Source organism: Anguilla rostrata, chromosome 2 (assembly GCF_018555375.3).
Source record: "Anguilla rostrata isolate EN2019 chromosome 2, ASM1855537v3, whole genome shotgun sequence".
Classification (NCBI taxonomy): Eukaryota; Metazoa; Chordata; class Actinopteri; order Anguilliformes; family Anguillidae; genus Anguilla; species Anguilla rostrata.
In genome coordinates, this window is record NC_057934.1 from 20,168,123 (window position 1) to 20,191,815 (window position 23,693).

A 23,693-nucleotide genomic window follows, 5' to 3' on the forward strand; every position below is an offset into this window, starting at 1 on the left:
TGTCGGTTCAAAACCAGTCAGATTTCAACATTGTCAAACAGGACCTTGTACTTTATCCCAGGGCATCAATGACTATTGCCAAACATGGATGTCATCAAGATAGACAGGCAATGAACTCTTTTGCCTCAGTCTAGATTCACCCAATTAAAGCACAGCTGACCGTAATGACTAACCAAGGCAGTTATCGTCTGTCCTCCAGAACTCACAGCATGTGACCAGGTGAGTGCCACACTCAGTGAATTTTAGGAAGTCTTCATGTGTGGGCACAAAAGGACAACACATTTCATTGTGAACATCATACCTCTTTGAAGTCACACGAAGAACCATTTCCACAGAAGCAAAACATTCTCACCGAATTTCTGACTGTTGCCACACGACATCCTGTAGTGCCCTTGGTACATCACGTGAGAACACGGTGTCTTGGCCATGGAAATGAATAACTGTTTCAAAGACAATACTCTGTCATTCCCCTGCAGTACAGAGTCTCATCCTGTTATGTCACGGCTGGCAGGAATGGCAAAATCAGGAAGTAACCATGGCCGAGCTCAAAGCCAACCTTGTGTCAATGTACGTCAGGTGTTTTCACCTTTTAAACATTGTACGATAACTTAAATAACATGGGATCCAGAAAGATATTACAAGGGTAGAAAAAATGTATTTTATTTCAAATTGCTGTTATTAGAGAAATTGTGAGAAAAATTAATTCCTCAGCTTTTAGGACTCATGTGTGTAACATTTGGCCCTGGATTATTGATTAGACACACTGATTGGGTATGGCCAGGCAAATTTGGACATTGGGTTATATTTTGGGTGGCCCTATGTTGAAAATGTATTGTCTTTTTCTGCCCAGCCATGAGTGGCAGTAACAGCCTCCACCCATTATCACGCCACTGCATTGGTGTAGTATCGTGCCTCTGTGTTGGTGACCTCAATAATGACCTCACCTCCCTCTAACCAATCGCAATCTACCCCAAGTCACAAAATGTTTGATTGACATTCAATCAAAAAGGAACAGTCAGACACATAATGGCTTTTGGTGACAGCCACATGTAGTAGTTGTACAGTTATTGTTTCGCTCTGATGCAGCCCTCCTGGCAAGTTCCCTATTACACACACACCCCCCTCCCCACCCTAACCATAACCTCCAAAAAAGGCATTGTGTCCAGATTCCTTTGTGGGGTCATTTTGACCTTGAAAGTACTGGACGTGCTAAACGAGAGAATATCAGCGATAAGAGGTGGAGAAATGTTTCTGTGCTATAATGGATGCATCTCACTCATATGACGTAACTATTATATACTTTGGCTTTGAAATGGAGACCTCTTTAGAGTTCTTTAGTACAGTAATTTTACACAGTGATATGATGGACACAGCTTGCTCATGCACAGTCATTCAACATGCTGTAACAATGAATGCTGCTCTCTCTAATAACATTGTCATTTTTCACTCTAGAGTATAATAAAAACAGGTTGCTTGCATCTGTTTACACTGCTGTTCTATGGTGGAGACCAGTGGAGGATGGTGGGTTGCCTGGGTGGGGGTTGCCTAGGATAGTGCTTTTCTGGAACTCGTCCGACAGTTGCCTGTGAGATGTCATAAAACCTTTCCAAGAATGCACCTTGCTTGGAGAAATCCTTTAAGAGCATTGACTTGAACACATACATAAACTCCCACTGAATTATGCTGATGGGGAGAATAGGTAACAACAACAACCACAACAACAATAATAATTTTAATTATAATAGCATCAAAGAGAAACACAGACAGCTTGGGCTTAAGCATAAACTTACAACTTCTATCACTGTCCCATTACTGAATCAAGTGTACAAATATTAACACATGTAATAAAGAAAAAAAGAAGGAAAAAAACAACACCCACGTAAGACGAACAATAAGGATACATACTAACACTTTTTCAGAAAATATATAGGCCAAAAGTATTAGGCCACCTGTAGTTAAAAGGAGAAAAAAAAACTTCAGGTAGTGAAGAGTTCAGTTAAAATATGCAGATGTATCTAATAACAAACCAAATAACTTATTTTTCCAGTTTCTACCTACAATAACACAAAAAGATGACTTAAAAAAAATCTTAGACACACCTTTCCTCAAAATAGCCTCTTTTGGCTTTAATTACAAACACATTCATTATTGGAAGTCTATCCATTTCATTTTGCAAAGTGGGTGGTGGGAGGGAGATGGAGGGGTTATTACACTGAGTGAAATTATCTATCAGAAGGGTCCAGCTGATTGGCAGTAATGTTAATGGGAGCAGCCCGGAAAGATCAAGAGGCAGAAAACAAATATCTTTGTGAGGTCTAGTGAACTGTCGGACAAGCAATTAATTAAGGATATGTTTATTTTCTGAATCCAGCGGTTCCAACAGTTAATGCCCTTGTTAAACTGTTCAGCACTCTGAATACTGAACCAAGCGATATTGCATGCTAGAACCCCTCACTTAACCTACATGTAAAATATATTTTATTAGATTTAATTTAACAATTATGTTAAAACTAGAATTATCAATTACATTGCCAAATTCTTTGATAGGTCAGTCTGCAGAAAACTGGTGGAATCAACCATCAAGTCAAAACAAGCTGTACATCAGGTTTTCAGATTAAATAATTGAATTCAATAAGAAGCAGTCAATTATATTAATGAATTGAAAACATACATTCTTTATTGAATGCAGGCACACTACTTCTAAATTACACAACAGAAGACATACAGCAAAACATTAAACAACTAATCTAGAAATACCAGAAAATAGAGAGAGAGAGACGGATAAGAGAGAGAGAAACGGATCGGCCAGACCTTGCCAAAGTATCACTCACTTCCAGGCTAAAAACACACGACCTAGGAACCACCACCAAAATAAAAAGAGGAAAACTCTTCTTCTTCCAGGCTCCGAAACCAAACGCAACACACACATTTTTTTCCTGTGGCAATCTTAAATACTCTACCCAGCATGGCTTGATGTTTGACCTGATTGGGTGATGCCGGGTTAAGGTTTAGGAGAGAAGGGAAGGGGGGTCAGACTAATTTATGACAAGGACTGGCCTACCTAAAGACTGCATTCAAACTAAAAGTAATGGGAAATGTTAGGCATGTAGGCTCTCCAACCCCCGATATGGTGTCCTGTGTCATATGGTTTGTCTTTTCGGAGGAGGTGAAACCCATAGATTGTCAGCCTAGATTAGGGTATCAGTGGAATTTAAAATTGCCCCAATCACATTTGCTTTGATGCTTCTGAAGGGGAGGCCAGGCCACATTCTTATTCACTGTTTCCCTCTCTAAGGCCAAAATCTACACACGACATATCCTACAGAACAAAACTGTTGTAAAACCACACCACAACTCCAGGAAGAACTCAATGCAACTAGGTAGAAACCACTTCTCTCTACAGTGAAATGGCAACTACAATCTGCTGGTCTAAAATAATGTGTATCTGCGGAAAAAAAAACCCTTGCTATGTATTGTTAACAAGAAGAAAAGACGTCAGTGGGCCAGGCACCATAAACACTGGATCAAAAAGATTTGCAAAAGGCAGATAGACATCCTTTCAGACCTGCAAATCATAGTTGCCGTTTCACTATAGTCAGGGGAACTGGTTTCTCTCTAGCTGCATTGAATTTTTCCTGGAATTGTGGTAAAATTTTACAACGGTTTCTTTTGCTAGACATCACAAGATATATGTCTACTGCCTCTTAATCTTCCTGGTCTTCTCCTGTTAACATCACTGCCCATCAGTTGGACCCTTCTGAAAGTATACTGACCATTGCACCTGGAAATCTCAAGCTTCTTTGCAATTTCTCAGGGGGAATAACCTTGCCACAATATGTTTATTTGGCACTGCACATCCAAGCCTAATGCCTTTTTCTTCTCCGGGAAAGTGATCACACCATCTTACTTTCTTTTGTCCTTGTTTTAGCTTGTTGTTTTAGTTTATTGTTTTTGCCTGGAACCCGTGAGGGGGAAGGGTCAAGGTGTCCAAGAAGAAATTACCAAATTTCAACAAAACATATTTAACGACTGAATTAACTATAAAGTTCTTAAATCTACACAAAATCTACGCAATAAAACATCCACACAACAGATAAAGAATAATGTGCCCCAACATAGTATAAGCATTTTAAGGATCCCTGATGTAGACTTACGGTATGTAAAAAAAGTTCATTATCTGGACAGGTGAAGGCTGCGTCACTTGTTCTGCCTTTAAACTCAAGAGTGCTGCGAAAATATCGTCATTCCACGTAAAGATGAACAGCATCAGATAAACTGGGGGGTTGGTGGGGGGAGTGGGGGGGGGGTCACATGGGCTAGACATGGGGAGTGAGGCAGCAGTAGGTAAAATAGCACAGCAGCATTTCTCCTTTTCCTTCAAACATGGCTGGAAAACTGCTTCACAAGAGTTACCATGGAGACAGAAAACCTGGCTTGTTATGATACCATCTGCTGCACTTGTGTCTTGTTTTTTCACCACACCACCGACCCCCTCCAAAAACAGAGAATTGCTAAATCTTCAATTAAGAAACAGGTGAGAATTCCCGAGGTCAGATGTCAGGGGTCAGAGTTCACGCTCATGCTTCCCTGAGGCAAGTCTCTTTAGTTCCAGCAATCTCCACTGACATGCTGTGTACATATGCCATATTCTAGAGTGAAAATATGGGAGAAAAAGCATGTATAAAAACCACATCCAAAAAAATAATATGAAAACAATATCCATGTTGGAGGCATTGAGAACCCAACAAAGTTATCAGGCCTGTATTGTACGGCCTTCTTTTGGGTGGGGGAGGGCCTTGAGTGTGTACAAGTTCAAATGAAAGACCATGGTTTTACTGAAGGCTGTCAGAGGTCAGTGGGGGTTGTTGATGGGCACCAGAGAGTATAGGGTGCCGTCGCTGGTTTTTGGGGTGGGCACCCAGGCCCCGTTCTGGACGGAGGAGATCTCGGTGCGGTAGATCTGCGCCTGCGTCTTGAAGCAGCCGAAGTGGCTGGCGAGGATGAAGAAGTCCCTCTTGAAGTTTTTGGTGAAGAAGGCATAGAGGAAGGGGTTGGAGCAGGAGTTTATGGGGTAGAAGAGCACCAGTAGCACCTTGGAGTGTGACACGGTGATCAGCGGCAGCTTGAGGGCCGCCGAGATGGCGAAGAAGGAGATGGGCGCCATGCACAGGAAGTCGGTGAAGATGAGCACGGCCATGCGCTTGGCGATGCGCATGTCGGCATTGGCCGACACGAAGCTGGGGTTGCGCACCGTCAGGTAGATGCTCAGGTAGCACACGCAGATGACCAGGAAGGCCAGCACGTTGAAGAGCAGCAGGATGATGATGTAGGCCTGGGAGACCGGCGTCTCCACGTCCATGGGCAGGCAGATGCTCACCTTCATGTAGCTGCTGACGCCGGCCGTGGGCAGCAGGGCGGCCATCGAGGCAAAGAGCCAGCCGCCCGCCATGACGGCGCATGCGTGCCGGAGGCGGAACTTCCGGTCCAGCTGCATGGCGAAGGTGATGGTGTGCCAGCGCTCCAGGGTGATCACGGTGAGCGTGTAGACCGACAGTTCGCTGGCGAAGACGGTGAAGAAGCCCGCCGCCCCACACCCGGGCCCCGTCTGCCAGTCGATGCCGTAGTTGTAGTAGCGCGACTTGGTGTGGATGTCCACGCAGGCGATGACAAACAGGTAGACGCCCATGCAGAGGTCCGCGAAGGCCAGGTGGCACATGAGGAAGCGGGGCACGGTCAGCTTGTAGTGGCTGGTGATCAGAACCAGCAGGACCACGGAGTTCCCCACGATGGCCAGCACGCTGATGATCCAGATGAGCACGCGCAGGTAGGTGAAGCCCATGATGTCCTCGCAGGGGTTGAAGGCATCGGGTTTGGGGTGGCAGGAAACCTCTATGGTGCAGTGCTCCAAGTGCCACTGGGGCTCTTCCTGCTTGATATTGGGCTTGTCGCATAGCTCATGCACCACTGACCTGTGAACACACACGCACACGCACACACACACATACGCACACACATGCACACACACACACACACACACACACACACTCGCACACATACACGCACAAGTGCATGCACACAAATGAACATATAGACACAAACACGCACACAGATGCAGGATTTATGAATGCATGAATACACACACACACATGCAAATCAATAATACACACAAACACACACACAGCAACAAATCCTGCATACCTATAGAGGAAGATACAGTGCAACTGTAGTATATATACACACTGTTAGATTGTACTTAAAATGGCAAAATATGTATTTTAACATTTGGACATTGAACTTGACCTGTTTTTTCATATTATGATGGTGGAGAAAAATCTGATTTGGTTAGCAAGTAAGTACTTATGGTCATAGATATCGGGACCTTCTTTTGACTGCAGTGCAAAATAACAGTTCAAATACATCCACAAACAGGTTTTTTTCTCGGTAAATGTAATGCAACAATGTATAAAATAAACAGCAGTTACACCTTACCTACTACTGAACTTACAGTGTAATTATACAGGTATTAGGTCCATTTCAATATAAGCACGCACAAACAGATGTGATAAAACTCGTATACAAGAATACAGTGCATATGTAGTATGTCCCCATACATGCCTAAACAAAAATATATACGCAAAGGCAAGCACACCCACACATGCACGCATGCAAATACGCATGCACGTACACACGCACGCACACAAGCCAATCAACACTGGCTCATTATTTTGACGGCACCCACATGTTCTTCTTGGAGTTGGCGAATGCACAGCAGTGGCTCCGATAGGTGAGGTTGGCCTCGATCAGCTGGGTGAACAGGTCCAGGTTGGGCAGCTTCTTCAGGGTGTACACGGACTCTGCTGTTAGCCGCTTCAGCCTCCACAGAATGTTCTCCGGCAGGACGCTGATGGACGTGCGCGAGACGTCCCTGTGCGGCGGTAAGCACCACGCACATCTCTCAGCGCCTTCTCAGCAAAGCGAGCGCAATATCGGCGAGAATTGTCACCAATGAAAAGGCAGTTTCCCAGCGACATCTCAGTAATGCAAGAGCAACATCAGAAACAAACGACAGCGATGAAAATGCAACGCTTCAGCAACGTCTCACTAATGCAAGCGCAGCATCGGTGACAAGCAACAGCAATGGAAACATAAAGAACGAGCTACATCTCTGCAAGGCTAATATAAAAATCAGCCAGAAGCAACAGCAAGGAAAACACATATCAGAAATGCATCCACAATGTGACAGAAATGCCTCAGAAACATAAAGTCAACATCAATGGCAAAAAACACAGCATAGCAAACTATTTTGGCACTGTAAATGCAACATAAACAACAAACAACAACACTGGAAAGACAATGTTTCAGGAATGGAAATAGGCATCTATTCATTGACATTGGTCAAACAGATCAGGATGACAGTGCAAGCAGCTCCCGGTTGTTGCAGTTTTAACTTGTTTGGTACCATTTATGTTGTGCTGTAAGCTAAGTTTGCTGCAACTGCCCCCCAAATGTCATCAACAATGAACAGCAATGGTGGCACAGAGCAATGTCTTAGCATTGAGTGAATTATCTACAGTAAGACATGTTCTAACATTTGTTGTGTTGGACTGAATGCAGCTTTAGTGTAGCTAGTGCTTACAGAACAACGGGGCCTTCCGCTCCTGAGAACGCCTGACTGTGGATCTGCCTCAGCTGCTGGTTCCCCATAAGCAACCTGGAGTTGTGGGGGGAAGCAGGGAAGAGACAAGAAGGGTGGCGGGACAGATAGAGGTGAGGCAGGGCAAGAGCAAAGAGACAGAAAGAAACAAAAGACATAGAAGAATGACAAATCAAGACAGAGAGATTTGCCACAAAAGCTTTTTCTGTTGGAGCACTGCAGTCAGAAACCAATTTCAACAAAACAGGTTTCAATTTTCTTCTAGGCAACACCAAGCTAGGCCACGCCCTAAATTACACTTACCTTGGTCTGACTATCACATTATGAGAGGCATCCATTATGGAGCCTGCATGTACAATTTTGTTGATTTTCAAGTACAGAGGAAAACATCAAAAATGCATGCAGGACAGAATTAGGCCATTATCCATTGATGATATAGTAGCAAAACATTTTTTAAATCCGTGCAATTTTGTATTCGCCGGTTATTATGCCACTTTAAGACCTAGAGCTCAATCATAAAAGAGCCTCCTGGTACTAAATAAATGGCCATTAACACCACTAACATAAATTACACAATTGTTTCATGACAACACTTCTTACCAGAAAACAATCAGACTAATTTAAATTAATAACAAATTGCAATCAATCATTGTTGTTATCTGGAAAACTGAGTTTATGAGAGGTGAAGTATATTAAATGCTTCAAATACAAAACATTTGGGCCTAACTATCACTATGATTGTGTTTACTGTTGATACAATACTACCTGCTGTTCATACGATGGTATGCTTTGTATACTTTGTAGTATTTACAGTAGGTATTTCATGGCAATAAAGCATCTTATATTAAATTGGGAATGAGGCATTGAGAGACAGAAAAGAGAGAGAGAGAGAGAGAGAGAGAGAGAGAGAGAGAGAGAGAATCCAGCGCCCAGGGATGACTCAGTTGTAGCTTCCAAGTACTTGTAATCAGGTACCTGAGCAATACAAGTAAAGCAGGAGGGTAAAATGCCCTAAAAACCTCCTCAGGATCAAGATATATATCACGGAAATTATGTTGGGAAACCATGTACTACTTACGCCTGCTACTGAGTGTCACATACATTTGACTTGATCAATTTAAAGGCAATACTCACAGTCTGTCCAGTTTGGTGCCATTGAAAGCGTGATTCAGCACCTCGGTTATTCCATTTTTGGTGAGTCTCCTGGAAGTGTGAAGGGAAAAAAAGAAAAAGATGGAGCGACTTGCCATGAGCGCAAAGTAAACAAATATGGTACTCAAGCTTTTCTTGCTAAAATAAAGACAGAGGCATGCTATTTTGTATTTTCTAAAAAAAAATAGTCATTCGTTTTGAGTGACACCGTTTTTAGGTTCCGACTCACTGTGGATGCTGTTTAAAATCTTTGAAACTGACGATTGTTCCGATCCATAATATGTTTTAGGCCTGATTGATCATGAATATTAATGCAAAGAGAGACAGCGGGACGGCCTTCATGCCCAGTCATTCATCTGAGGCAGGAAGCAGCTGTGTCTAAAGCTGCCTAAATGTAAATGTAAATGCAAATGTATCTTGTTAGTGAAGAAATATCCAGCGCTGATGCTGCAATAACAGTCTGTTATTGCAATGGCAGTCTAGCTTCTGGGAGCCTAAGAGATTGATCAAAGACTATATGGTAATGGACTCAATCATGTTGCTTTGAAATGGTCTGCTCTTTGTTCAGTCAAACACTCAAGCACCCAATCTTCTGTTGACTGGAACATGTCAACTCCTCAACAGCATAAACAGCTAAATAGCCTAATTAGAAAAACCTGGAAAAATGTTGTCAGGAATCTGTAGATTTCCCTGTCATTCACAGTATTCATCTGACAGTTTTACACAGTCTTTTTAGAAAAGAAAGCAACAATGTTCTTACATAACCCACTACAGGAGAATGAGGTATTTTGGAGACCTTGCTATGTACAGTACATAAACAGCATGGCAATTAATATTTTAAATTAATCTGCAATAACTATGCTCATATAATGGGGTGAGATTCTTAAATTGAACAGAAAATCCACTACAGAATGGACACCCAATGTCAGGCCTACAGCTATTCTGTTTATAAATGTCATTGTTTACAACAGAAGAAAATGTTATGATTCTCTAGTTTATAAATTTGGAAAAAGTACACATTTTTATCATGTGGCTTAATGAACACTTTTAATATAAGAAAACAAAAAACATGAGCATAAGGTCAAGGTGAAACCATGAACATGCATAAGACTCAATTGCAAGCTTATTTGACATTTTCAAATAAGTTCCAATGCGTTAAAAATGCAACACAAGCATTTCCATCAACATTGCCTAAATCTCAGCTGGATTTACACAGTTTAACATGCTCGACTGTGGGGTTTTATTCATTTATCAGTCTAGTTTTCAGCTTCTGTGTCAGTGGACAGTTTTTATGATAAAAATGGCTGTTTACCAAACCAATTCAAAGAGTGGAATTTTTTTTATATAAAACCGTAAATGTTTTATTAATCACTATGTTTTCATTTTTAAATAACATTTAACTGAGAAAATACAACCCTACCAATTGCAAAATTTGATGGAAGGTCACCTAAAATAAACAGTATTTTAGCTGGCTAACTCCCAGAAAGGCAATGGTGGCCACTGAAGAAATAAGGAAGCTAGCTTTGGCTTGTTCTAAGATCTAAGCCTGATTTCAGTGAAAAAAATTTAACTTAACGACAAGGCGACACCAATGATCTGAGCTGTTGCTAGATGCAGCAGCAGCTGTGGTGGTGTCAGGGTGTTTTCTCAGCATTGTCATGAAGGAAACAAGCAACATTCTGATGTGAGGAATAAGGTGCCATCTTCAGAGGCCCCAGGGAATATTCTCTCTATCTCTCCCTGACACGTATACGGGGGAAGTACAGAGAGCAGCAGTATAGTGATGGAGCTGAGTTATGTCATTTCTGTTTATTTGGGCAGATTCTGTGTGCTTATCTGCCATGGCTTGGCATGAAACACTTCAACAATAATAAAAAAACATTTCTGTTTCCTCCTGCTGAGAAATAAAATGCCAAATTCATCAGCATTGTAAATATCCATTGGATACAGCAGATATTAAGATTTTCATTAAAGGAAAAGTCAGACTCTCGCTGTGGAACTAGTGGGACTTCCAGAGGTAGCGATGCCAGACTCACAGTTCCCTTATGGTTTCACTACTGAGACCCAGGAAAGCGTTTGGATGAATCACTTTCATGTTCACGTTATCCTGAAGGTCACTGCAGAGAAAAAAAAGAAAGTAGAGGAGAGAAAATGTTTGAAAAACACTCTTTTTTTCTCTTTTCTTTACACGTGTTTGTGATTTGTGAATTCATCGCTTCCATATGCAGTGGTTATCAGATGAGGGGAAGCTAGTTCTCTATGTGTTTCATTAGAGATATCCCATAATTCTGTGTAGCTGTGATCTCACTGGGGCCATGGCAAACCCCTATGAGTTATAGCAGCCTGTCTGGCCTGGCTCCAAGCCCCAGTCTTTGGTAAGGGAAAACTCTTGAGAAGAACCCAATGTTACAGTTCCCAGGCATAAATATGTTTGAATAAAATACCTCCCAGCATACAGCTTTGCTCACTGTCATGAAAATAGAGACACAGAGTCATGAAGGAATCTGTGCCTGTGTGCCGAGATAAACACAAATGCACATGCAGGTGAAATCCACATGCACATGAATGTGCACCTAAGTGCACACAGACAACCACTCCATTTCCTCATCAGCAAATGTTCATGCACGTCATGCACTTATTCACTTTAAATGGGAAGTAAGGTAAGTGTGACATACAACAGAAAGTCCTTTGCTGCCGAGTTAATCTTGGAGAAATCAGGCAGTGACTTCAGTCCAGTGTTTGAAATGGTCCTGAAAGCAAACAAAATTAAAAACCAGCACATACATGCACACACATAAACACAAAAACACATTATCAAATAGGCACGTGTGTGTAAGTATTATGTATGTATACACACACTCAATAACACCAGCCATAATGTCCAGTTTCTACGCGTATGATTTTGTATTTTTGATTTACTGAAGGCTTAGTTTCCACTGAGAAAGTTCCAGAGATCTACATTTTTGAGTGACACCAAGACAGCCCCGGTCTCTCGCTCTCCCGGTTGTATTATGGAGTGATATAGCATGACTTCTGGCATCTGTTGTAGTGGGAATACAGCATGTGCAGTTTGAGAAGACATCCCTCTCACTGTGAGAGAAGCTCGGCTGTCTGTCACTGCATAAAGATCTGTCAACAGTTATGACTGCCAATAGGAAAGATATGTTGCTCTATTTTGCAATATATGACAGGAGAGAATTGGTTTAGTACACGAGCAACTAAGACTCCCTTTACATAATATTCATATTCATATGAAGAAGTATTTCTTAACACTGACAGTTGTCAGTTTGTGGAACAGCTTGCCTGGCCATCTAGTAGAGGCAGAGGCTAGGAGTATTCAAGTCCAGTATTGCTGGATACTCTAGTTTGTTCTTAAATGGTGAGAGGCTGTTTGGCCTTTTTCATCATCATGTACTGTTCTTATACTCATCTTTAGACTTAGGGCTCCGTTTTGAAGATGCAAAAAGCCCCTCACTAATTCTGCCACAGTTCTTGCCAGGCCAAACTGATATCAGGGAGCAGCGTAAATGGGCCCAAGGCGAGGCTGTGCCGGAGTTTGGTATTTCATCCCTGTTTTTTAGAGCTTGTCTTAAGCGTCTGGAAAAGGTGAGGGTGAGATGTTTTAAAGTGCTCCAGACTGGCGCAGTGATATTTTAAGAGTTTTTGCGGTATCTGAAGATCCCGCCACCAGAAAGCTGGAGTTATCGCTGAGGCAATAATGAGTCCTTGACAGGGGCAATTATGAAAAAAAAAGATGAATATATTGTGCTGGCATCTACATGCTGATGGTACTATGGTAAAATATTATGGTACTATATTAAATCCACAATAGCAAAATAAATTATCATTTTGAAATTATTCAACAATTGTTTTCACAAAGAAAAGGCTAAATGTCAAAAATGAGATTATCTACGGAGAGTAGGAACAGACAGGCAGGACATATCCAAAGGATGGAGAACAAGGATATTTGAGGCAACTATTTATTTAAAGCAAATTAACAAAGCATTTTGATTGGCCAGTGCACAGACACCTCTTAGCTATACCTTCAACGCATTCAAAACAAAGCAGCACCTTGGTGTGGCGTGCTTCGCTTGTATCAGCATCCTTAAAATACCAAAACTGGTTTGGACAAGCCTTGTTTTGACCTGCACCAGTGATTGCCCTTGCATTTACTCATTATGTTTGTGTAGTCAAAATAGAGCCTGAAATATACCCTAAAGATTATTGCAACATTACACGTGAGCTGGAACAGACTGCACTCACAGAATTCAGAATACATATTCTAATAAATATAAATAAAAAAATAAAATAAACTTACAGATATTTCAATCTTGACAGATTCCAGAAAGCGCCCTTTTCAATGAAGACTAGGTTTTTTGATTTGGTGATTGTTCTGTAAGTGGAAAACACATTTCAGAAAAGTGCAGTTTCAAATTCATTACTCCCACTCGACAGTCTAGAAAAAGAGGCATTTCGTTTCTTTAAAAAAATAATACCAATCTGTTGTGAAACTGGTTTTGACATAAATCGCCTTCCCTGAAGATGTACTCTTCTGTAGCTGGCCTGTGGTGCAGCTGTTCTATACCTGGTATTGTGTTTCTAACCTCAGGCACACTCATTGGCCAGAAGGTTGCTAGCAGACAGCTGACAGAAACCCCACCCAACGCTCCTGCTGAATGGTTTAAGCCAAGCAGGGATGGAATGGCAGACCTACTGCAAAAAGAGGGCCAGTAGGGGGCGGTCTTTCCTCTGAACCAAACAAACCTCAATGGCCCAGTACATTAATGGGGAGACTAAGCTGTTGGAGACTCCATCATTTGATACTTTAAATCAGGGCTGCCCAACCCTGTTCCTAGAGATCTACCACCCTGTACACTTTCATTTCAACCCTAATTTAGCACACCTGATTCTAGTAATTAGTGGCTTAACAAGATATAGCTGTTGAATGAGGTGTGCTTTGTTAGGATTGGAGTGAAAACCCACAGGACTGTAGACCTCCAGGAACAGGGTAGGGCAGCCCTGCTTTAAGCCAACGTCCTGTGGTCATTAATGATCCCACAGCACTTTGCAACAAGTGGGTCATCCCCCAGGGTTCTGGCAAAATTCCCAAACTGGCTTTCCCAGCCAGGCAAGCTGATCACCACCCAGTTTCTACTTAAACTATTGTGTGGTGAACGTCCTGGGTGCTAGACCGGGGTAATGAGGAGATTTCGCTGTGAAGTGCTTTGAGATTGTTAAATGAAAAGCACAAAATGAAGGCGATCCATTTTCATTAAGGGTGATGTGCTGTTGTGTTTCTGGGCAGAATCGCAGGTAGACAGGGGAGTGCGTGTGTCAGACTTACATCTCGACCAGGTTTGATAGGTTCGAAAAGGCGTGCGCCGCAATCCCCTCCAAGGCTCCGTTCTCCGACACCATGCTGAGAGCAGGGGGATGAGAGGGGATCGGAGAGACGAGTCAGAGCAGGGTGAGTATCTCCTTAATGCTACTCACCGCCACGGCTAGCTAAATTTGAGTAACGTTGGGCTCACTGTGCCTGCAAGGTAATTCAACCCTGACCCTGGAAGGCTGTAATGTACAACTCTGGAAAGAATTAAAAGAACACCCTGTATTTTCTGAAGAAGAATCAGGGTTACTCCACCAAATATTGACTGTTGAACCCTTCCTAATCAAAGACAGTGTTATTTTTATTATTTATTTATGGGTATAAACAGGGGCGTCGTAGTGGGGGGAAAAGTGGGACTGACTACCCAGGGCCCGAATGGGGGGAGGGCCCTCAAAAAGTCTGGAATGATACGTGAGAGACATGGATCAAGAAAGGAAGGGGGCCCAAAGAGACTGCTTATGTATAGGCTCCAGAATTTTGTGCTACACCCCTGGGTATAAACGTATTTTGCATTGATGTAAAACAACACTGTGTATTTTTTTGTATTTGGACAAGTTGTTATTTTCGGCAAATAAATGTTTTGAATGACAATTTGTTTGTTTGGAATAGAAATCAAATGTGTCAGCAGTTCATGAAAAAATAGCAAAAGATTTTACACAGACACATACACATGGACTGTGAAATTGAAAATTTGACATTTCCAGGGCTGTATTTGTTCATGTTGTTTGAGTGAAAGATACTCTCCACAGTTCCTTATGTTAGCGGCTCAAAGAACCAGCTGGATTTCAGACTAGACCTCCAAAACCAGACATACCACCACTCAAGGGGCCAAAGGGGATCACAGTTTCCTCTCGGACCTGACAACATAACGTTCTTGTGTGTGTGTATGTGTTTGTGCTTGTGTGGGCGTACGTATGTGCGTACATGTGTGTGTGTTTGTGTGGTAAAACCCAAAGCACGGTTTGTTCTGGAAAGCAGTTGCCATTTCAATGAGCAAATTAGTGAATGTGCACGATGAAAATGAGCTCAGTATACACAAAGAAGGACTTGGTGTGTTCCTATCACCCAATCCTCCATTGAGATACAGCCTCTCATAGCCCACACCTCAATCTGCTCTATTTCTGTGATCCACGTATTATATGTTATGGACCTGAACAACACACCATGTTCCATATCAGAGACTAAACACATACAATCAAGACTAAATAGCACTTATTTATACAAAGTACTATTTCCCCAGAGAAGAGGAAGGACCCTATGAGAGTTGTTATGGTATTGTATTGGCTGTGAAACTTGCTGTTCTTTGCCCCGGTTAATGGGATAGCTTTATTATTATTCATAATAATATTTTTATCAGTACCATTATGCATAAGTATGGTCATTTCTCATGTGCCCTCCTTGAGATCCTGGTTTGTGCCGCACATGATATGCACTCAATTTATTTTACATTTACTGAACCAGGGAGGTCAACTGAGGATCATTACAAACTTGAATTGCAAAATTAAATTCCCATTTGCAATGTCAACCTGGGGAATCAAATTATGCAGTGAATGCAACGGATTGCATAGCTAATTTGGTGTGGGGCAGCATGCATAGATGGCTAGAAGTATAGAGCTAGTTTTATGGAATTTTACCAGGACACCAACATCTCTAATCTTTAAAAGAAACTTCTTCTTAATGACAAATTTAGGGCAGGGCTCTTTCTTGAAATGTCATCAGACACACCTTGGCATGATCCACCTTCCATGCTAGTTTACAGGTGTGCCAACATGACATGCACACAGCCCAGGGTATGATTCTCGAAGGCAGTGTACAGTGCTGTGCTGTGAAGTGTGCAGGTCATGCAGTTCCTGGGCATACATACATTCGGGAAAGCTCATGCAGTTCTGAGAAGGCAGCACGTGGAATTAACCTCAGCTGTGTCAGCTTAAACTCACTGCAGAGACAAAGAGGGGGAGAGAGAGGAGAGATACCTGGAATGAAAACAATCACCTATACAAACAAAAAGCACGCAACCACTCAATCAACCAGCCCTCCAATTAATCGACAGATCAATCAATCAATCAATCAATCAATCAATCAACCAAGCACGAGGGGATCATTCATTACAGTGTGTTATATTATCTATTCCATTTCTTTGTGTGTATGTGTGCAGCAATATAGAGATGTTATAATGTAATAATGTTTCAAGGGTTTTATAGGGAGATGTAGGCCTGATAATTACATTTTAATGTTAGAGTGGGTAGGATTAGTCACCTTAAATTATTTTAATCAGTTTCACTTCATTACTTTATCTGTTAGCAGAAGCCCTAAGGGGTGACTCTCATAACATTCTGTTATGCATTATTTCAATTTGCATAAATGAATATCTACATCGACACAAATTAATATCTCAAAGAGGTTTAGCACCTTGCTCTTGTGCACACCATCAGTGCCCTCCCCCAGAAACAACAAACCTTCTGCTCACCTTCCAACTTGTTCCGACTTGACAGAACCCTGAAGAGTAATGTTAGTGAGCTCACAGCAGCTAGCTACGTAAAACTGAAGTTCCTCTCTGTATCGCACCGCACATGTCATATGGATGATATATTGGAATAGGAATCTAGGAATTACTTACAGTCAATTACCATTCAATTCTAGTATTTCCCTGTACCATTACCTAGCCTTGTCTAATGAGTTTTCCAAATGCCTCCCACTGAGTGTCACCAGACTCACTCCTCCAAACTGACTCATATTTAGTTAAAATACTCACGTTTCATAGTTAATGGACTATCTTCCCATGAAATTGAGGGACATATGCTCCTTCAATGAATTGGCATGGTCCCACTGCTGGGCTCGCTAAATACAGTGGCTCTTCTTATTATATGAGCACATCCCATAAATTGAGATTAGCTAAGACCTCCGAACAAGCAAGGCCTCAGTTTTGCAACAGAAGCAGGGATGAAGTTAGAATATCTTTGTTAAAATAATTTTTCCTCCAAATATTCTATTGAAAATGGCATGTACAATGTGACAAGACAAGCGTGCATTTAATGATTTTGAAAACACCCAGGGAACACATTATTCTTTTTTTATGAGACTAGTTCATCTTGCAGGCAGCCAGCTGGGAGAGAGAGCAGCACTAAAATGCAGCTTGCAGTTTTGTGAGATTAACATGAGCTGAAAGAAACAAAATTGCCAAGGGAAAGTTGGTAAAATCGCAGCAATTTGACACAACCACTGTTGTTCGAAATGTTTTTCACAGCAGTCCTGTGAAAATGACCTTCCATGACTCTTAATACTACCTTCTGAGGACGTCTTGAGAAGCTGCAGTTGATAGGTACATCAGCTCTCTCTGGCTCTCTCTCTCACTCTGTCTCTCTCTCTGGCTCTTCCTTCTCATTGTCTTCCTTTCCTCCTTTCTTTTCTCACAGATGGGCTTGCTGAAATCAATAGCACATTGAATATTTTCCCCTGATGGACTGTAACTAAAGTAGCCAAGTTTGACGATTCAAAAACTGGTAATAATGGGCAGACTATAATAGCTGAATAGCCCATTCTCACCTATAGATAATGCTGTGTACCGGTGAAAACAACCAGAAGAAAAAAATTGTTCCGAAGCTGTCATGACAAGGGGATAGAAAGAGTTGACTGATTCATTTGCATTATTCGCCTTGTAGTGGGTTACGAAAATGAAGAGTCCAGTAACCACAACAGAGCAGAGGTCCAGGAGCAGAATACACCGGAAACAAATTAGTCAGGGTGTTATTTTGTGGAGAATTTTTGGTTTTTGCAGCTCTCGTTATGGGGAGGTTGTTTACAGCAATATGCTGTTTTGTGTTTCTGACACTGCTGGCAGTCAGGTCTCACAGTCTATTTTTTGGAATCTCACTCTCTCCATTTATCCCCTCTGTTTGTTGTGGTGTTTGTCCTTCCCAGTTTTCTTTCTTTTTGGTGTTTGTTTTGCATGTTATTGGAATAAAATCAATTTATACAACGAGAAGCTAAACGAGACAGCATGCGGACTGAGCCCTGAGAAAAAACCTTGGTGTCACTAGGCTGATTCACGGTCAAGGGGCAAGTCCTTCTTTTCTCTGTCTCCAGGGTTCTCGGGTGCCGGAGCCCACCTCTGCTGGCGGTTTTGCTGGCTGGCGCTGCTGATTTAATGTAGTAATGACCGCCATGGCATCACATTTGAAGCCGCACTTCTTAGCCCCTTCCCAACTTTTTAGTTAAATTAGCCTAGGGATGAAGGCAGCTAGTCTTTGAGAGCGTATCACAGATAATTCTCATATATTAATTACACACAGCCAATAAACCTAGAACGTGTTTTGTTTCAGCCATTGTCCCTCCTTTTAATCTTACAGAATTGACCCCCTGCTGTGAATTTATGCCACAACCACCAAAATGTGGTTGGCGTAGGCTGTTGAATCAACAGCTGAGAGCCATAAACCAAAAACAGGCAAGCAATAGAAATGGAGCCAGTGTTCATACTTAATTAGTGGAAAGTTGCTAGCTGTCTCTTATGAAAAAGTGCAAGGTATAACAGAATGCACAAATCGGCATAAACACTGGCTCTATTTCCATTTTATCGTGTCTTTCCCCACACATTTCATTCCCAAGTTAAATAACATTTACAAGAACCTTTACAGTGTTTTAGACACAATTAAATTTTACCCCTCTCTCTCTCTCTCTCTCTCTCTCTCTGTCTGTCTGTCTCGTCTGCTGGCACTGAAGTGAAGAGACTCTCACTCTCTCTGTCTCTCTCTTTTCCACCTCCTTTCGCTCATTACAGTAGGCTCCTCGAGGATGCCTTTCATAAGAGAACTCTTTCATATAAAATTAGAAAAAAATTCTAGCCCTGTCACTTTCTGTCCGACTCAGAACTGTTTGTTCCTGTGATGCGTGATTTGGAGTGCGACAGATGTGTGGGAGGTTTGAGAGTCCCTGTGTTCCATTAAATAACAGAAAGTAGCCAAGTGTTCCCCCAGGACCTGCGCTGCCTGGATGAGACACAGGTTAGTGACTCACCAGTCTGAGACAATGCCACCAGAGAGGTGCTGCTGCTATGTGTTTGGATAAGTGTGTGTGTGTGTGTGTCTGTGCGTGAGTGCGGGTGTGTGCCTGTGTCTGAGGGCGGTTGTGCTTTTCACACACTGCCACGAACACAATCACCCCCGTTTGCCTGTGCCGCTGAGACATGTCAAGGCACAGAAACAGAACACAAACAAACAAAATGGCGCAAGAGAAGTTCCAACAGCACCGCAGAAGAAAAAAGAAAAGAAAATGAAGAGCCAACCCCATTTCAGGGAGTTGCGCCAAAATCATAGCGCCAGCTGCAACTGAACACCCACCCCCCCCCACCCACCTTCCCCCGAATCTCTCCCACACACATCCCTCACTGCTCAAGGTAAACAACACAGATGCGTTTGGGAGGTCTGGAATTTCATACACAGTGATGGAAGCTTGACTGGTGGACAGTAGCAAGTCATGATATTTGCATAATAAGCTCTTATTTCTATTCCTATTTTGTCATCTCCAATCTGTGGTTCATCAGGAGACTGAGATAGGGAATAGCATGAACCTGCTCTCCAAAAATGGTCATTTAATTATTAATTAATTAATTAATTAATTTATTGGTTTATTTATTTATTAATGAACTATATAGCTGTTAACAGTTTGAGGGAAAGTGAGAGCAGGCATGTGGAACCTACTGGGAAATTGATCATCTGAAGCATTAATTGTCCTGCGAGGTGTTCTCCTAACAACAGCATTTTCTATCATGGGTAGTATCCCATGAAGACTCATCTCTTCAGGTTGCACCTCTCCCCACCCCTCCCTTCCTCCCTGTAGCATCCAATTGATTATATATTCTTAGGAATGTAGCTAGGTTAGCTGTTTTTTTGTTTATTGTAGTTACGGTACTCGCTTAACTACTGCCTGTTTTATTTGTATAGACTACTTTTTGTTGTGTCAACAAGATTACCTACAGGGTCCAAGTTAAACTGTGCAGTTGCTCCCTGCACTTGGAACTGTACTTCGCTCTAGGGTTTTCAGCGCACTTGTAACTGGTTACATTTATACACTTTGTTGTACATCGCTCTGGATAAGAGCGTTTGCCAAATGCCTGTAATGTAATGTAATGTATCCGAGTTGCAACATACAACTATCATGAGCGTGGTGTTAAACATTTATTATCACTACAAAAGCTGCCACAGACACTTATGCTAGCCAACGCAAACTTTAATATAGTGTGCCATTTCTCCATCCATAACATAAATCACATTACCAGAGCATGTTAAATCAGCACACCTGATGGGACACAGTGAGTAGTAAGTATTTGCTGTGCTGTGTATGATGTCACAGGGTAACTTTCTGTAAGGTCCTCTCATTGGAGATGCAACAAATGCAGCTGAATCACATTCAATTAATTAAATTAATTGAATCGGTGAGATTATTTTATTTCATTCATTACTCAAGAGCTACAGTACTACGGTACATAACAACGCTACAGTATTACTACAGCTGTTAGCTGTTACGTTCTGTCCAAAGGACTATAGATGAATAGAGATATTATTATGCATATGTTATTCATATGTTCATATTATTAATATGCTTGTGAAAATAACAGAATGATAGTGTATGTATGGAAAATGTTTTAAGTGGAATCATAAATAATCAAGGACAATGCACATGGTGGGGTAGTAATGTGAGCAATACATTTGAAAGGCGGAGGCTGTGAAATACTTCACTGTTTCACTTCATTGTGGTCAAGGCTAATTCCAGCCCTTCTACTCCCTATCATCAGCACTGACAACCTTGCAGATTACGTCAAACCTGTGTGTCTGTGTGCCCTCTGTGATGACCCTAAACCTGTGTGCATGTCCTCTGTGATGACACTAAACCTGTGTGTATGTGCTCTGCGATGACACTAAACCTGTGTGTACGTGCTCTGCGATGACACTAAACCTGTGTGTCTGTTCTCTGTGAGGACCCAAAACCTGCACAGTAAAACGTCCAGTGTTAATTCAACTCTAACAGCGTGTATGTAAGTTCAACAGGAGTTGATTTAACAGTTATCCTTTTACTGTGTTTAACAATCCCAGTGTGTGCATGCATGCATGTGTGTGTGTGTGTGTGTGTGTGTGCGTGTGCATGTGAAACCCCTCTATGTAACATCACATTTCATAGAGTGACAAGAGCACTCTCAGTCATTCTTTGAAACAAACATAAGAACACATTTATCACAATAAAACACCAATCATCTGCTTTGGCATAGGCAGCTGCAATGGGCTGTCCGGTCAAACCACCATTCCCGTGGCAACACTAGGCGTAGTACTCTTGTACTCACATGTAGCTGGTGTTTTTTGGGATGACGGCGGGCATCTGGTTAACCCTGCTTCCCACGCAGAAGAAGGAGCGCGTGGTTCCGTTGGCCAAACAGACGTGCATTGCCACGCATGACGTCCCGGAGACCAGGCCAAGGAAGAGGACCCACAGAGGTGTCATGGCTAGTGTCCTGTTATAGATCCAAGGGTGGGGGTGGTGGGGGGGCACACCGAAACAGTAATCTCCAGGTATTGTCCTACTGGGTGCCCCCCTCACCCTCCTCTACGTTCCTCGCAAACACACCTGTACCCAGAAACGGTGTGTCCCCCTCCCCCCCCTCCTGTTGGACCCACTTGTTTTTTGGCTGCCGCCGTTCACCGTTCCTCTTCTATCCCTCCGAGCTCTGCTGAGCGAGCTCTTGTTTAAGACGCCTTCGTCGCACTCGGGGCGTCGGCGCAGAAGTTCCGGGGTGTGGGTCTGGCGGCGAAACGCGTCTCAGAGCCGAAGGAATCGCGCCAGGACTGAGGGCGGCCGACGAAGCCTGTCAGAGACCTTGGACGAGAGGAGCTAAAGATAAGGAGGCGTTTTTTTTTTGTTCTGTGTTTTTTTCCCCCCTTGTCTCTTTTAGGCTCCACCACCACATCACCACCCCCTCCAACCCCCCACCTCGACCCCTCTCCACCTATTCCCACCACATGCTAGACTCTCTCATCCCTGGTTTCAACACCTTTTAATCCTCGAAGATGGAAGATATCGCACCTACTCAGACCGAGCTGAACGAAAGATCTAAAAAAGGAAAAAAAATAAATAAATAAAAGCGAGGTTGATTTGTGCCTTTGTATGGTTCCCCGTCTACAACCCCCATTTTTGGCAGTTCGTTTGTGATTGGGTTCTTTGCCATCTGGTGATAGTGAAACAGAGGAACACAATGTTATAACTGGGCCTAGCATTTCTTCTTTTCTCTCCTCCTTCTTTCCCCCTCCCCTCTCTTTGTCTCTGGTTCTTTCTCACCCTTCAACCCTCATTGCTACACTCCCCTATGACCCTGTTTGGCTGATGTTGATGTCTATCACACTCTTTGCTTCTGCAGTTTTTCACATAATTAGGAGTGCGTGACTGTACAAAAAGCACCATAAGCACACACACACGCACACACACACACACACACTAATGAGCTAATTCTATCCTATGGGGCTCATAGGGTGGCAGATGATGGGGAGGGCCTGTCATTTCTCCACATCTTTGGGTTTTTGTATATCTTATGTCAAAAGCTGAAAGGTGTTTTTGACAGACCCCAGTAAACTCATTCATCAATTGCTCGTCACGCAGTTATCAATTTAGCCGGCAGTGTCAGTCCTTGCCAGTTAATATAATTATAATATTTAGATAAATTAAATGAGCATTGCTAATCTAGCTACTTATCATGGTAGATGGTAGCTTTAGCTAGTTGTTATTGAACATGACATAAAACCAGTTGCAGCATATACATAATGTGGGAGAAACAACTAGCAAGCTAGCCCTTTCGTCAGTTGCAGTATGTGTCTCCAAATTACACACACACACACACACACACACAGTCCAATGATCACATAGCCTAGTGATAACATAATCTGTCTAATGACATTTATTAATAATTATTAGCACTGTTATAAGATGTTAATAAGGTTGTAATTACCATCCTTGGTGTTGGCTGCAGAAAGTAGTCTTTTTCCAGATTATTATTATTATTATTTTTATTATTGTGAATAATAATAATAATAATAATAATAATAATAATAATAATAATAATAATAGTAATAGTAATAATAATAATAATAATAATAATAATACTATGTTATCATAATTAATTATTTATATAGGATTTTGGTGATTTATATTTTTATATTTTATATAAATTTGAATTAATACTTGAATTGATAATGGAACTTCATCCATCCCAAAATCAATATGCTTTGAGATTCTTAGCCTGTTGGAACCAAATGCCCATAACTAAATCACTTAAAATAACTATCTAATTTGTATTTCACGTGCATTGTCGCTGCACCTATTGGCTAAATCTGTGACTGGTGATGTGATTGGAATAAGACTACGAGCTACAACATTCAGGCTATGAATTATGTGTCTTCTGAGGCTTAGCGCATTGATTCTCATAGTCCCACCAACTGGTCCTTTAACAAAGTATTTGTAATAATG

At 42.0% G+C, this 23,693-nt stretch overlaps 1 protein-coding gene across 2 annotated transcripts; it reads right to left on the reverse strand.

The window, feature by feature from the left end:
• Nucleotides 1–1,717: 1,717 nt before the first annotated feature.
• On the reverse strand, nucleotides 1,718–22,138 carry fshr (follicle stimulating hormone receptor). 2 transcript variants are annotated; one of them, XM_064321109.1, is made up of 11 exons: nucleotides 21,523–22,138; nucleotides 17,477–17,614; nucleotides 16,057–16,128; nucleotides 14,151–14,225; nucleotides 13,125–13,199; nucleotides 11,482–11,556; nucleotides 10,843–10,923; nucleotides 8,789–8,857; nucleotides 7,637–7,711; nucleotides 6,740–6,925; nucleotides 1,718–5,969 (listed from the first exon to the last, which is right to left on the reverse strand). In XM_064321109.1, the coding sequence occupies exons 1-11, from the start codon at nucleotides 21,678–21,680 to the stop codon at nucleotides 4,853–4,855; spliced, it is 2,121 nt and encodes a 706-aa protein (XP_064177179.1). In that variant the 5' UTR covers nucleotides 21,681–22,138; the 3' UTR covers nucleotides 1,718–4,852. The 2 variants fall into 2 exon arrangements, with proteins under 2 accessions (XP_064177179.1, XP_064177180.1); XM_064321110.1 differs by lacking the exon at nucleotides 17,477–17,614 and having other exon boundaries at nucleotides 21,523–22,137.
• Between the last annotated feature and the right edge of the window lie 1,555 nt (nucleotides 22,139–23,693).

Coding starts and splice junctions, on each gene's coding strand:
- fshr (XM_064321109.1), bottom strand. CDS start 21,680: ATGACACCTCTGTGGGTCCTCTTCCTTGGCCTGGTCTCCGGGACGTCA. Junction 13,200..14,150: donor CTATCAAACCTGGTCGAGAT/GTAAGTCTGACA, acceptor TTCCACTTACAG/AACAATCACCAAATCAAAAA. Junction 8,858..10,842: donor AGTGAAACCATAAGGGAACT/GTGAGTCTGGCA, acceptor TCACACTTCCAG/GAGACTCACCAAAAATGGAA.